This window comes from Populus alba, chromosome 1 (assembly GCF_005239225.2).
Source record: "Populus alba chromosome 1, ASM523922v2, whole genome shotgun sequence".
NCBI classification, from domain to species: Eukaryota; Viridiplantae; Streptophyta; class Magnoliopsida; order Malpighiales; family Salicaceae; genus Populus; species Populus alba.
In genome coordinates this window covers 43,279,178-43,293,097 of record NC_133284.1, presented here as the reverse complement: position 1 = coordinate 43,293,097, position 13,920 = coordinate 43,279,178, and the positions used below count along the sequence as shown (strand labels likewise).

The 13,920-nt window shown below is 28.4% G+C and overlaps 1 protein-coding gene across 1 annotated transcript; it reads left to right on the top strand.

The window, feature by feature from the left end:
- The first annotated feature begins 8,748 nt into the window (after positions 1-8,748).
- On the top strand, positions 8,749-10,934 carry LOC118027493 (probable xyloglucan galactosyltransferase GT17). Its single transcript, XM_035030871.2, has one exon. It carries the CDS (start codon positions 9,114-9,116, stop codon positions 10,575-10,577), a length of 1,464 nt encoding a protein of 487 aa, XP_034886762.1. The 5' UTR covers positions 8,749-9,113; the 3' UTR covers positions 10,578-10,934.
- The last annotated feature ends 2,986 nt before the right edge of the window (positions 10,935-13,920 follow it).

The window sequence follows — 13,920 nt, the reverse complement described above, 5'->3', positions numbered from 1 at the left end:
TCTATTATCAAATTCAACAAATATAACTGAGCAAATATCTTGTTTTACAGGATTAAATATCTTGATTTAAGTTCATTTTTCAATCTTTAAACTTTTTTGTTAATGGTTTTTTTTTTTCATTTATTTACAAAGAAAGTTATTGATTTATTTAATTAGATATTTGTATAAAATTTTTAAAATATATTTTGAATTTTTTATATAAAAAATACATTGAAATAATCTATTTGTCTGTTTTTTTTTTAAATGAAAAATTATGAAACTAATTATTTGAAGTAGAGAGCGCGTCGGTGGTTCATATTTTAATTGGAAGCAATCAGATGAAGATGGGACAACAAATAGGGTGTTGGGAATGGACTTGTGAATCCGTTATAGCATTGACTAGTTATATGCCCCGCGCGATGCCGCGGGTCAATTATTTTTTGCATTTTAAAAATAGTCAAGATTTAAAAGTATTAGGTTTTTTTATAAAGTTATACCCAAAAGTCTCAGTTTTGGTTGCATCGCCTGATTCAAGAGTAATGTTTATAATATTAATAATAACATTAAACTTGGGTTAACCCTTAGCATAAAAGTGTCTGGACTGCAATACCAGATCCAATAGCATTGGACGTGGGTCTGGCTGCAAGGTCGTGTCATAAAAATGTGATAATTAAATAGATTAGTTAAAAAAAAACCAACATGAAGAAAAAAGCTAATGAAAAAAAAGAAAAAAAAGTATGAATTAATTAGGTTAACCCTTCAAATTAGATTAACCCGTCATACCTTGAATTCGCATCATGAAAGTTTGGTAATTAAAAAAAAAATTAATGGGTTAACCCAGAATTAACTGGGCTAACTCGTCAAACCAGGTTAACCTGTCAAACCCAGAATCCGTGTAATGAAAGTTTGATAACTAAATAGAAAAAATTTAACATTAACAATTTAAATTAAACGAAAAAAATTAATTAAAAAAAAAACAAAAGGCATTAGCCTTTTCACTGTGGACTGCACTGTGCAGTCCACAGTCAAAGGCATAAAAAAAAAACTAAAGGCATCAGCCAAAAGCTACTTAGAAAAAAATTTAATATTAATAAACTAAATTAATTAAAAAAAATTAATTAAAAAGAAAAAATAAAAGAAAAAAAAAACTCTAAGAAGAAAAAAATACTAAATAGAAAAAAATTTAACATTAACAAACTAAACGAAATGAAAAAAATAATTAAAAAAAAATTCAGGTTAACTCGTCAAACCAAGTTAACCCGTTAAACCCCGGATCCGTGTCATGAATGTCTGGTAACTAAATAAAAAAAAATGAACATTAACAAACTAAACTAAACAAAAAAATTAATTAAAAAGAAAAAAAAATATGGGTTAACTCGTCAAACCATGCTAACCCGTTAAACCCAGGATTTGTGTCATGAAAGTCTGATAACTAAATAAAAAAAAAATTAACATTAACAAACTAAATTAAACAAAAACATTTATGAAAATAATAATAATAATAATTAATGGGTTAACCCATAATTAACTGGGTTCACTCATGAAACCAGGTTAACCCGTGAAACTCGGGATATGTGTCATGAAAGCCTAATAACTAAATAAAAAGAAATTTAACATTAACAAACTAAACTAAACGAAAAAAATTAATTAAAAAGAATAAAAAGCAAAAAAAAAAAATTCTATTTTAACTTGTCAAACCAAGTTAACCCTTTAAATCCGGTAAACGTGTCATGAAAATCTGACAACTAAATAAAAAAAATTAAACATTAATAAACTAAACTAAACTAAAAAAATTTTGTTAAAAAAAAAAAAACAAAGGAAGAAGCAAAAAAAAAATCCCAAAAAACATAAAAAAACAGCTAAAAAAGCTAAGACAACTTAAAAAATAAAACGCCTAAGAAATCAGTGTTTTATTGTGGAAATGAAAAAATTAATTAAAAAAAAAACCAAAAAAAAATATATGAGTTAACCCATTAAACCTGGAATGCGTGTTATAAAAGTTTGAGATAGAAAAAAATTTAACATTAATAAAAAAATTTATTTTTTAAAAAAAGAAAAATAAAAGCAAAAAGGTAAAAAAAATATATGAATTAATTGGGTTAACCCTCAAACAATTTAACTCGTCAAACCAGGTATTCGCATCATGAAAGTTTGATAGCTGCATAGAAAAAAAAAATTGACGGGTTAACCCATAATTAATTTGGTTAACCTATGAAACCAGAAAAAAAAAAAAATTTGGGTTAACCCGTTAAACTCGGAATACGTGTTATAAAAGTTTGAGATACAAAAAAATTTAACATTAACAATTTTTTTTTAAAAAATATCCATTAAACAAAAACAAAGAAAAAATGAAGAAAAAAAAAACAAAAGGAAAAAAGTAAAAAAAAAACGAAAAAAAAAATAGCTCAATTAAAAAAAAAAAACAATGAAAAAAAAGACTTAAAAAAAAAAAAAGCAAAAAGTAAAAAAAAAAAAAAAAAAAAAAAAAAAAAAAAAAACAACCGTGAAACAGCAGGATCAGTGTTTTACTGTGGACTGCACAGTGCAGTCCACAGTAAAACACTGATCCATTTTAGTTATATTTCAACTAGTTATATGCCCCGCGCGATGCCGCGAGTCAATTATTTTTTGCATTTCAAAAATAGTCAGATCTAAAAATGTTAGGTTTTTTTGCAAAATTTTACTCAAGAGTAATATTTATAATATTAACAATAACATTAAACTTGGATTAACCCTTAGCATAAAAGTGTTTTGGACTACAATACCAAACCCAATAGCATTGGACGCGGGTTTAACTGCAAAGACCGTGTCATAAAAATGTGATAATTAAATAGATTAGTTAAAAAAAAAAACAAAAAAAAAAACCAACAGGAAGAAAAAAACTAATGAAGAAAAAGAAAAAAAATATGAATTAATTGGGTTAACCCTTCAAACCAGGTTAACCCGTCATACCTTGAATTCGCATCGTGAAAGTTTGATAATTAAAAATGAAAAAACAAATTAATGGGTTAACCCAGAATTAACCGGGCTAACTCGTTAAACCAGGTTAACCTGTCAAACCCGGAATCCATGTCATGAAAGTTTGATAACTAAATAGAAAAAAATTTAACATCAACAATTTAAATTAAATGAAAAAAATTAATTTAAAACAAAAAAAAAAAGAGCACAAAAAAATAAATTTCAGGTTAACTCGTCAAACCAAGTTAACTTGTTAAACCCTGGATCGGTGTCATGAATGTCTGGTAACTAAATAAAAAAAAAAAGTGAACATTAACAAACTTAACTAAATGAAAAAAATTAATTAAAAAAAAAATCAAAAAACTAATCTGGGTTAACTTGTCAAACCATGTTAACCCGTTAAATTCAGAATTTGTATCATGTAAGTCTGATAACTAAATAAAAAAAAATTAACATTAACAAACTAAATTAAATAAAAAATTTATGAAAAAAAAATAAATAAAAAAATTAACGGGTCAACCCAGAATTAACTGGTTTCTCCCGTGAAACCAGGTTAACCCGTGAAACTCAGGATATATGTCATGAAAGTCTAATAACTAAATAGAAAGAAATTTAACATTAACAAACTAAACTAAACGAAAAAAAATTAATTAAAAAGAAAAAAAGAAAAAAAAAAGCAATTCTATTTTAACTTGTCAAACCAAGTTAACCCGTTAAATCCGGTAAACGTATCATGAAAATCTGACAACTAAACAAAAAAAATTAAACATTAATAAACTAAATTAAACAAAAAAATTTTGTTAAAAAAAAAAACAAAGGAAGTAGCAAAAAAAAAATCCCAAAAAACATAAAAAAAAAAAAAAGCTAAAAAAACTAAGACAACTTTAAAAAAAAAAAAAAAAAACGCCTAAGGAATCAGTGTTTTACTGTGGAAATGAAAAAAATAATTAAAAGAAAAACCAGAAAAAAAATTCTAAGTTAACCCGTTAAATTTGGAATGCGTTTTATAAAAGTTTGAGATAGAAAAAAATTTAACATTAACAAAAAAATTTTAAAAAAATATCCATTAAAAATAACAAAGAAAAAATGAAGAAAAAGAAAAGCAAACAGTAAAAAAAAAAATCTAAATTAATTGGGTTAACCCTCAAACCAAGTTAACCCGTCAAACCTGAGATTCACGTCATGAAAGTTTAATAACTGCATATAAAAAAAAATTAACAGGTTAACCCATAATTAATTTGGTTAACTCATGAAACCAGGTTAACCTATAATTAATTTTATAAAATAAATTAAACAAAAAAATTAATTAAAAAAAAATCAGAAAAAAATCTGGGTTAACCTGTTAAACACAGAATGCGTGTTATAAAAGTTTGAGATATAAAAAAAATTTAACATTAACAAAAAAAAAATTTTTAAAAAAAATATCCATTAAAAAAAAAAGAAAAAATAAAGAAAAAGAAACTTTTTTAAAAAAAAAAAGGGACAGCTCAGAAAGAAAAAATGAAGAAAAAAAAAACGTAAAAAAAAAAAGCAAAAAAAAAAAAAAAAAAAAAAAAAAAAAAAAAAAAAAAAAAAAAAAAGAAGTTGCTTTACAGGGACAGTGTTTTACTGTGGACTGCACAGTGCAGTCCACAGTAAAACACTGATGCCTTTTAGCTATATACGAGATGCATGCCCCCGCGCTGCCGCGGGCTTATAAAATAAATATATTTAATAGTTTTATAATTGTGAACCAGTGTTAGCTAAGTAATAGAAACTAAAGATATGATGGAGCTAATATTTCATGACAGGAAAAAAAATTGTGTTGGTGATCAAAACTTAGATACTAAACAAAATGATTTTGTAGCAATCCATAATGTTTTGGGAGGAAAGATACATTGTTTTCGCCACATGATTTAGCTTTTCTATTAATAAAAAGCAAAAAAAATTACAAAGCTAAATTTTCTACCAACTTAATATTAAAAAAAACCAACAAAGATAATTTTGGAAGGAAAAAAACCTATAAGAAAAAACGTTGTAGCAATTGATAATGTTTTATGAGGAAAATTACAGTGCTTTTCTTAATAAAATAAAATAAAAAACCATTTAGATAAATACTGTAGCAATCCTTAGTATTTTGTGAGAAAAACTATAACTCTTTCCCTATATGATTTAACTTTATTGTAATTATAATTCTTAACCAACTTAATATTTTTTTTAAAATGGACAAAAATAATTTTGAAAAAAATAATCAAAAAATCATATGGGAAAATGCTGCAATAATTCATAGTGTTTTAAAGAAAAAAATTATAAAGTTAAATTCTTAATCGGCTCAATATTAAAAAATATTAAATCGACAAAGACAATCTTAGAAAAAAAAATATTAAAAGAAAACACAAAAAAAGAGAAAAAATCATGTTGGTAACACTGTAGCAATTCACGGTGTTTTGTGATGAAAACTACAGTGCTTTCCCACATGATTTAACATTATTTATAATGACTTTTAATAGTAATTTTCAACAATGTTTTGTGAGGAAAGCTACAGTGCTTTTCCCACATGATTAAGCTTTATTACAAAGTTAAATTCTAACCAACCCGATATTAAAAAAAAAAATCGATGAAGATAATTTCAAAAAAAATATTACAAAAAAGAAAAAACACAAAAGAAACTGGAAAAAAAACCATGTGAGGAAAAATTGTATCAATCCATAGTGTTTTGTGAGGAAAAACTTGTATTTATTTGTAATTGCAATTATTAACCAGCTTAATATTTAAAAAATAAAACTGACAAAGATAATTTTAGAAAAAAAAAATAACAAAACAGAAAAAAAACCACATGAGAAAAAAACATTGTAGCAATCCACAGTAATTTGCGAGGAAAGTTACATTGTTTTCCTTACATATTGTAACTGTAATTTTTAACCAGCTCAATATTAAAAAAATAAAATAAAAAAGATAATTTCGGATAAAATAATTAAAAAAAAAAAACAAAGAAAACCATGCGGAGAAACACTGTAGCAATCAACAATGTTTTAAAGAAAAAAAATTACAAAACTAAATTCTTAATCAGCTCAATATAAAAAAAATTAACAAATATAGTTTTGAAAAAATAAAAAAATAAAATAGAAAAGCTAATTGGAAAAACACCGTAGCAATTCACAGTATTTTAAAGAAAAAAAATTACAAAACAGAATTTTTAATCAGTTCAATATTTAAAATGTAAAATCAATAAAGAAAACATTTTAAAAGAAAATTCAATGGAAAAAAAAAAGAAGAAAAAAAGCAAAGTTGGAAAAAAAAAAAAAGGAAAGCAATTTTGAAAAAAAAAGAGAAAAAAAAAGAAAAAAAAAAAGAGAAAGAGGACAGGGTGAACAAAAATGCAAAAATTAAAAGAAAATTAAATGGAAAAAAAAAAAAAGCAAAGTTGGAAAAAAAAAAAGAAGCAAAGTTGGAAAAAAAAAAGCAATTTTGAAAAAAAAAAAGAGAAAAAAAAAAGAAAAAAAAAGAAGAAGAGGGAACGTTGAAAAAAAAAAGCAAAAAAAAAAAAAAAAGGAAAGCACTGTGGATTACTGTTGTAATCCACAGTGCTTTGTGTGTGGGGGAACAGTGATTCCCCCACACCATTTAGATATTGTTAATAATAATAATAATTCAATGGGAAAGTGACTTGCAGGATGCCTAAGATATCATCATCAGAGGGCCACCAGAGCTCTAGAATGGAAGTGATCTTCAATTTTGTAAGGTACATGACTTGATTGAAAGTTGCTGACGACAGAAAAATAAATATCAGAAGAATTTTGATTTTTTTCAGTGCCCGCCCCCTGTTACCGCCCCCCCCCCCTGGTTTCGATGCTTCCGTTACTTTCAACACATGTAATTGAAAATTAATAAATAAAAAAAACTAAAAAAGGAGTGATTTTTACTAAACCTATTCTCATTCAATACTGTTTATTAAAAAAATTGTTTTGTATAAATAATCTATGTTTTTTTTTTAATTTTAATTTCATCTTTCAATGTTATGTTTATTGAGAATTAAGATTCATGATTCTTTTCTATTTATTTTGTATGAAGTTAACTCAATTTCATGACCTGAATCGTGAGTTAATATTATTCATTGAAATAGTGTCTCCTTCTCTTTTCAATCTATCTTTTTTTTTTTTTTTTTAATTTCATACTTTAACATTCAATTTATAAGGGATTGAGTTTTATAATTTTTTTTATTTACTTTTTATGAGAGCATACTAGACTCATAACTCGAATTACAGGTTTGACAAGTTAATTCAGTTGATTCAATTTTTTTTTCTCTTTTTCTAATTGATTTTTTTAAAAAATTTTAAAAGTCTCCTTTTTGTTCCTTCTATGTTAAGAAGCAATCCACTAATTAACACTTTGCAAACATTGATTAGTAACAAAATAAATATAATTGCAAAAAAATTTAAATTAATAAATTATTTGGTTAAAAAAATAAAACCTTTTGAAGAACTATTTAAAATATTAAAAAAAAAAAAAGTATAAGACATCTAAACCAGAATAAACAACTTTCATAGTTTAGAAGATTACAAGATGAGTGTTTTTTTTACTATAAATCATTTGTGTTTATATTACCTTACTTTTCAAGACCAAGACAAATACTTTGTTTTGTCTTCTACCATAATAGCTTGCGAGAACACTTAATAATTTTTAAATTTTTTTCATTCTAACTGGAACATCCAGTTGCTAATAGTTAACATAGAAACCCCCTCTAAAAGTCTGTAGGCTCTCGAACTCTTCTAGAAATAATTATCCTTGAGAATTTTCTTCACACTCCACTTATGTATTATATGCTATGAAACTCTAAGTAATTCCATATCTAGTAGGACACTATTGCTCCACTGCAATGTCATTCTACAACAAAATATGTATGACTGTCCTTTCTTATATACATATTCATGTGGTAATGATAAGAAACTATGATAAACATTATCTTCAAGTTTTCTAATTTGTTATGCTTTTAACAGACTATTAATGTATTTCACAAAAACACTTATCTGACAATTATCTTTGAATAACTTGTATTTATCTTTTTGTGATAAAACTTATTTGAACTTTTTATATAAATTATCCAAACAAACTATATAATTACATAAATAATCACATTATATCAAATAAGATAAACTTGAGTAATTCTTTATCTAATTTGGATAAACTATCGATCTAAACAAATTCATCAATACAAATAATCATTTACTAATCAAAGCCAATCATTTTGACATTTACAAATTTCATCATTCAACATCAGCTTGATTAAAAATTAAATTTTATTATTTATTTTTGTTTTTTTATGTGGTTATTCTCATCTCATGACTCTTGGTTACGGGTTTGATGGGTTAACCCGAGATGACTTGAGTCATTTTTATGTTCTTTTTTTAATCGATTTTTTTTAATTTTATTTTCAATACTAGGTTAATTTGAAATTAAGCTTTATAATTTATTTTAATTATTTTCTATTGGGTTATCCTGGTATCATGATGCAAGTCGTAAATTTGACAGGTTAATCTATAAATTGTCTTTTTATCTATCAAATTAATCGGGTCACATCAAATCAATCCTAATACGATTTAATTTTTTTATTAGAAAAAATAGTAGCAATTTCTAAACACTTTTTATATAAAAAAAATTTGATCGACAAGGGTCAATGATGGCATAGTATAATAATGCTACGCCATTAGAAATTAGCTGTATATAGTCCTAGTAACGTGTATACCACCGCCTAATTAATTTGAGTGATGATATGCACGTATTGATTACCGGGAGAATTCAACCATGCTACTCGATTTTCTAATCCAAATTATGGTAGATAAACTCCGAGTAATTAATAGTAAATCCTTGTTTTTGGATATCGATTTGATGAGATTAGGGCACGTCAATGGAGATTGCACATGAATATGGAAACTTGTCCCTGTGTTAACAAGTTTTCCATCTTTCTTTCCTTTTCTTTTCGGGGGGACAACTTTTTCCTTCTTTCGTTAATGGGAATTTTGTCCTCACCAAACTCCATACAGCTCACCAGTCTTTGACTTGTTCTGTCACTCACGCCACCATTTTTAGAGGTTTCATCCTCTTTTTCTGTCCTGTTTGAAACAGAAAGGTTTCCACTCCCCACCCTTCCAATCCTTCTCCTTCCCTTTCGCTTTGTATGGTCGGAGACATCTACAGTAATGGTTGTCAAGAAAAAATCTATATCATCTGCATCTCCATGGTCGACGGAGAAAGGGAAGTACTCTAAAACCAACGAAATACATTACTCATTCCTTAAACCACAGTTGAGACACGCTCTACTACTGTGTTTCTTGCTTTCTGTCTGGTTTGTTATTCTAAGATGTTTTCTCTTGTCCTCCTCCACGAGCGAAAAGAACATCGAGAAAATAAACGTAGATGAAAAGGCCAAGACAACATCGAAATCATCTGCAATATCCAAGTGTGAAGGAGGAATGTCAGTGTATTTATATGACATGCCGGCTGAGTTCAACAAGGGTTTACTTAAAGATTGCAGCCATCTAAATGCTTACACTGACATGTGTCCTCATGTGGCAAATCGCGGATTAGGCCAGCCACTCTCCTCCATGGTAGAGTCCGCCGTCGCCACCACATGGTTTGCCACCCACCAGTTCATTGCGGAGATGATTTTTCACGCTCGTATGGAGAACCATCCATGTCGTGTTTTGGATCCTATAAATGCCAAGCTATTCTACGTGCCATTCTATGGTGGACTCGATGCCTCAAGCAAGTTCCACGATGCCAATCTCACGGCACGCGATGAACTAGCCGTCCGATTAGCAGATTATCTCCGATCAAAACCGTGGTGGGAGAGGCATCACGGTAAGGACCATTTCTTAGTCCTAGGAAGGACCGCATGGGATTTCTTGAGAAGAAGTAACGACTTTGGAAACTCTCTCCTAAATCTGCCACACGTGCAAAACATGTCGGTGCTTACTGTAGAGCGAAACCCTTGGGATCTAGTCCACAACCAACACGGCATCCCTTACCCTTCCTATTTCCACCCGTACACGTCACACCAGATGATGACGTGGCAGAGCAAGATGAGACAGTCAAGTAGGCCCCACCTCTTCTCCTTTATAGGGGGGCCACGTAGAGGAGTTGAGAAAGCTGCTGTAAGGGACGAGTTAATAAGGCAATGCAGCGAGTCAGGTCGATGCAAGCTTCTAAAATGTGGGAAAGGACCCAGTAAATGCCATAGCCCAATTGAGGTACTTAAGGTGATGTCTCAGTCCCAGTTTTGCTTGCAAGCTCCCGGTGACTCGTTCACTCGGAGGTCAACTTTTGACTCAGTGTTGGCAGGTTGCATACCTGTGTTTTTCTCACCTCACACTGTGTATACTCAGTATGAGTGGTTTTTTCCAGCTGGGGACGCCAGAGAGTACTCAGTTTACATAGATGAAAATGCTTTGAAGACGGAAAATGGAAGCGAAAGGGTGGTTAGCATTGAGGAGGAGCTTTTCAAGATTGAGAGAGAGAAGGTGGAGAGAATGAGAAGTGCAGTGATAAATTTGATTCCGAGACTCACTTATGCACACCCTAATGCGACAGATCTAGGGTTTCAAGATGCTGTGGATGTTGCCCTTGAGGCATTGTGGGCCAAGCGTTTGAAGTTGAACGTCTAATCAAGGGAGCCTCCTGCCTCCAGTGTCAGCTAAGATAGTCGAATCAGGTCTCCTAAAGGCAACACATAGCGCATTGTTTCTGAACCTTTATAATACAAGGATGGAGATTATCACAATATATAGTTTTACTGCTTCGATTTAGTGTTTTTTTTGCAGAAATATTAGCAGATTATCCATTAGTGTCTCTTTAGCATCTTCGGTGTTTCTACACCTATAATGTTTCTCATTGAATTTTTTACAAGCATTATTGCATTTAGTTGCTGCCGTTTATACAGGCGAATCCAAAAAAGAACATAATTGACCAAGTCTAATAAAAGTCTTTTATAGCTTAGTGCATACCATGTTGATAATCTATTTTTATGAACATAAGTCTGTATAATCTAGAAGAAGAGGAAAAAGATCACGATAAAAAGAAGTTGTAAAAAAAAAAAAAGAACTTTTAGATTTTCTTAAAAAAAAATTTTGCCTTATTTTATATTAATCTTAATTATTTGTTAACTAAAAAATTACAATTAACTTCTACCCATAAATCACATAAGCAATAGAATTTAATTATAAACTGTAAACAATTTTCAGAGCTCTTTAATTTTCCCAAGTTTCAGCAAATGTGTGAAGCTTGGTAAACTATAACTATCACCACCAAAAAATTATATAGTACCATTGAAATTACTAACAAAATATTTTTCATCGGTACTTCTAATGATTATAGCGACGGAAATTCCCGATCATAATCACGATATAATTATTTTTGTCGGTAAATACCAATAGACTAAATAATTAAAAAATAAATAAAAAGATTTTCTATAGGTGAATACATCTTCAAAATGACATGTCATCAATAACCAACAATATATTTCATCATTATATTTTTTGGGCAAGTCTGTCTGTGAATCTAAAAGTGTTATAATCAGCAACATCCTCATTCTCCTCTTCTTATTCTTTCTCTGCAAATCAAAACAACAACATCTCTCTTCTACTTTGGCACAAAACTAAGTCTCATCATTACAAATTTCAACCACTCAACATTTTGTAATGTCAACATCATTGTCTTAATACAATTTTCTCTAAATATTCTCTACACCAAGTAAGAAAACCTACTTATTGATATTTTAAGTTAATGTATTATTGTTTTTTAGCACTTTTAGTGTAGTTTGCTTGTGTATTTTAGTGTTTTACAACTTTTTCATAGACAATTAGAGTTTGATTTCTATTTTAGGGTTTGTTTGTGATTTGGGCAAATTTGAATTTGTTTGTAATTTGATATAATTGATTGTGATTTTATAACTTATGTGTGTTATACTAAAACAAATTATGAGTTATTTAATTAGTAACAATCATATTTTGTCAATTTTATTGTTAAGTTGAAAATTTTTGGAGAAATTGATTTTTTTATGGAATTGATAATAATTAAACTATATTAATTTAGATTGAATAAGTTTGAATTGAACAAATGATATATAACTAGTTGGGTTATTGATTACTTGCAATTAATTGAATTTATTGAGTTGATATTTTTATGCATCATTACATTTTTTTGTACAAAAAATAATAATTAATTATTTGATTGTGAATTATGTTTTAATTACCAAAGTTATGTTTTGAATTTATTATTACATTATCAATAAATGTCATCATCATTAATCTATATAGATTTTCTAAGTAATTGATAATCATTCATGAATATATCTAGATTCACCTCAGGGGATGTACAGGGAAGATTATTATAGAGGGGTTAAGGGTTTTATTAATTTTACACTTTTAAATCCAAAGAATATTAGTGGATGCAAAATTAGATGTTTATATGTGAAGTGTAAAAACAAAAAAATAAGATATTGTGATTATGCATCTCCTAAAAAAAATGTTTTGTTGAAAAATACTTGTGTTGGTTTGCACAAAGAAACCATGTTACAAATGATTGTTGGCTCAATATTTAGTTCTAGAAATATGCATTAAGTTGATGATAATAGTAATTATTATTAGAATATGACAATAGATGCAATGAGAATAAATTATTGTTATTCAGGGAAATAGATTCACCGATGAAATATAAAATATCAGAGAATTACAAAGAGTTTGGAAAAAAAAAATTAGTGTAATTTACCAATGAAAATATAAATAAATAAAAAATCATCAGTGAATTCTGGAGTTTTCCAATAAGATTTCTGAAAATTTTAAATCACTGACAGATTAATCAACAGTTTACCAATGGTTTTTAAAATATTTCATCAGTAAAACTGTTAGTTAATATGATGACATGGATATATACCGACAAATATACCGATAAGATTTCCATTAGTGAATTTAATCCAGATATATCGAGGCAATCCTTAGCTTTCTCCTTTATTTCCACCATTTCCACCATTCTCTCTCTCTCTCTCTCTCTCTCTCTCTACGCCAATTTAGTGTCGGTGCTTTCTTTCTTGTTTTAGGTGGATGACACTCTCTCTGTTCTTCTTTAATGGCAATGTTCTCTTTGTCTTTCTACTATTCTCTCTTAGTCTGTCCTCTCTCTCCCTACCAAGGAATGCCTTTTTCTTCTTAGATTTTTAGTATGTGTTTTCTAACATGTTTTCTAATAAAAAATTACTTGTACTTGGAGTTGATAAATGAAAATCACACCCAACCACCAATGCAATGCAATAAATTAAAGTGTCAAAATTTAGGGAGTTTTAGTCCAATTTAGAGACATTAGTTTCTTAATAACATGAATGCACTGTCTATTTGGTATATATAATGCTGAGTTCTTCAAGTATGGGTTCATATAGTGCAACTTTTTATCGATTGCATCTTTACAGAGATGTTACAACTAGTAACGTAATAGGCATATGAAAGGTCAAGTTGTGATTTACTTTTTGCAATTTGGCCTATTTTTTAAGCCAAATTTGGATGGTTCTATGTCTTTGATCATGTGAATAGTTAACTAGAAAATGGTGATTTTTTTTTGTCATAATTTATATTATGAATGTCTGCAGAAGTGCACCGCTTTGTGGGCTACTTTGTAGTTACAATTTCCTTTATTTATTTATTTTTATCCATAAAGGTAATGAAAAATATAATCAATACTTGAAAAATGCTCGATTCAATTCAGACAGTTGTTTACTTCAAAAAGATGTTATGACATGTATGCACACATGTTAGCATGAGAAGTGAAATGGTAATTGTTAGGAGAGAAAAGGTTTGAGAGAGATCAATGAGAGAAACAGATTACCAGATCCATAACTTCACCATCCACCATTCGATTCATTTAGGTTTTTAGTAAGTTGTGCGCTGGGTTTTTAGTAAGGTGTCCTCTTTATTTTGAAAGGTAGAGATCGGGTTTGAACAACTCTAGTATTCTCCTCGA

What these genes read in the sequence shown, in the direction of transcription:
- LOC118027493 (XM_035030871.2), top strand. Translation starts at nt 9,114, where the DNA reads ATGGTTGTCAAGAAAAAATCTATATCATCTGCATCTCCATGGTCGACG.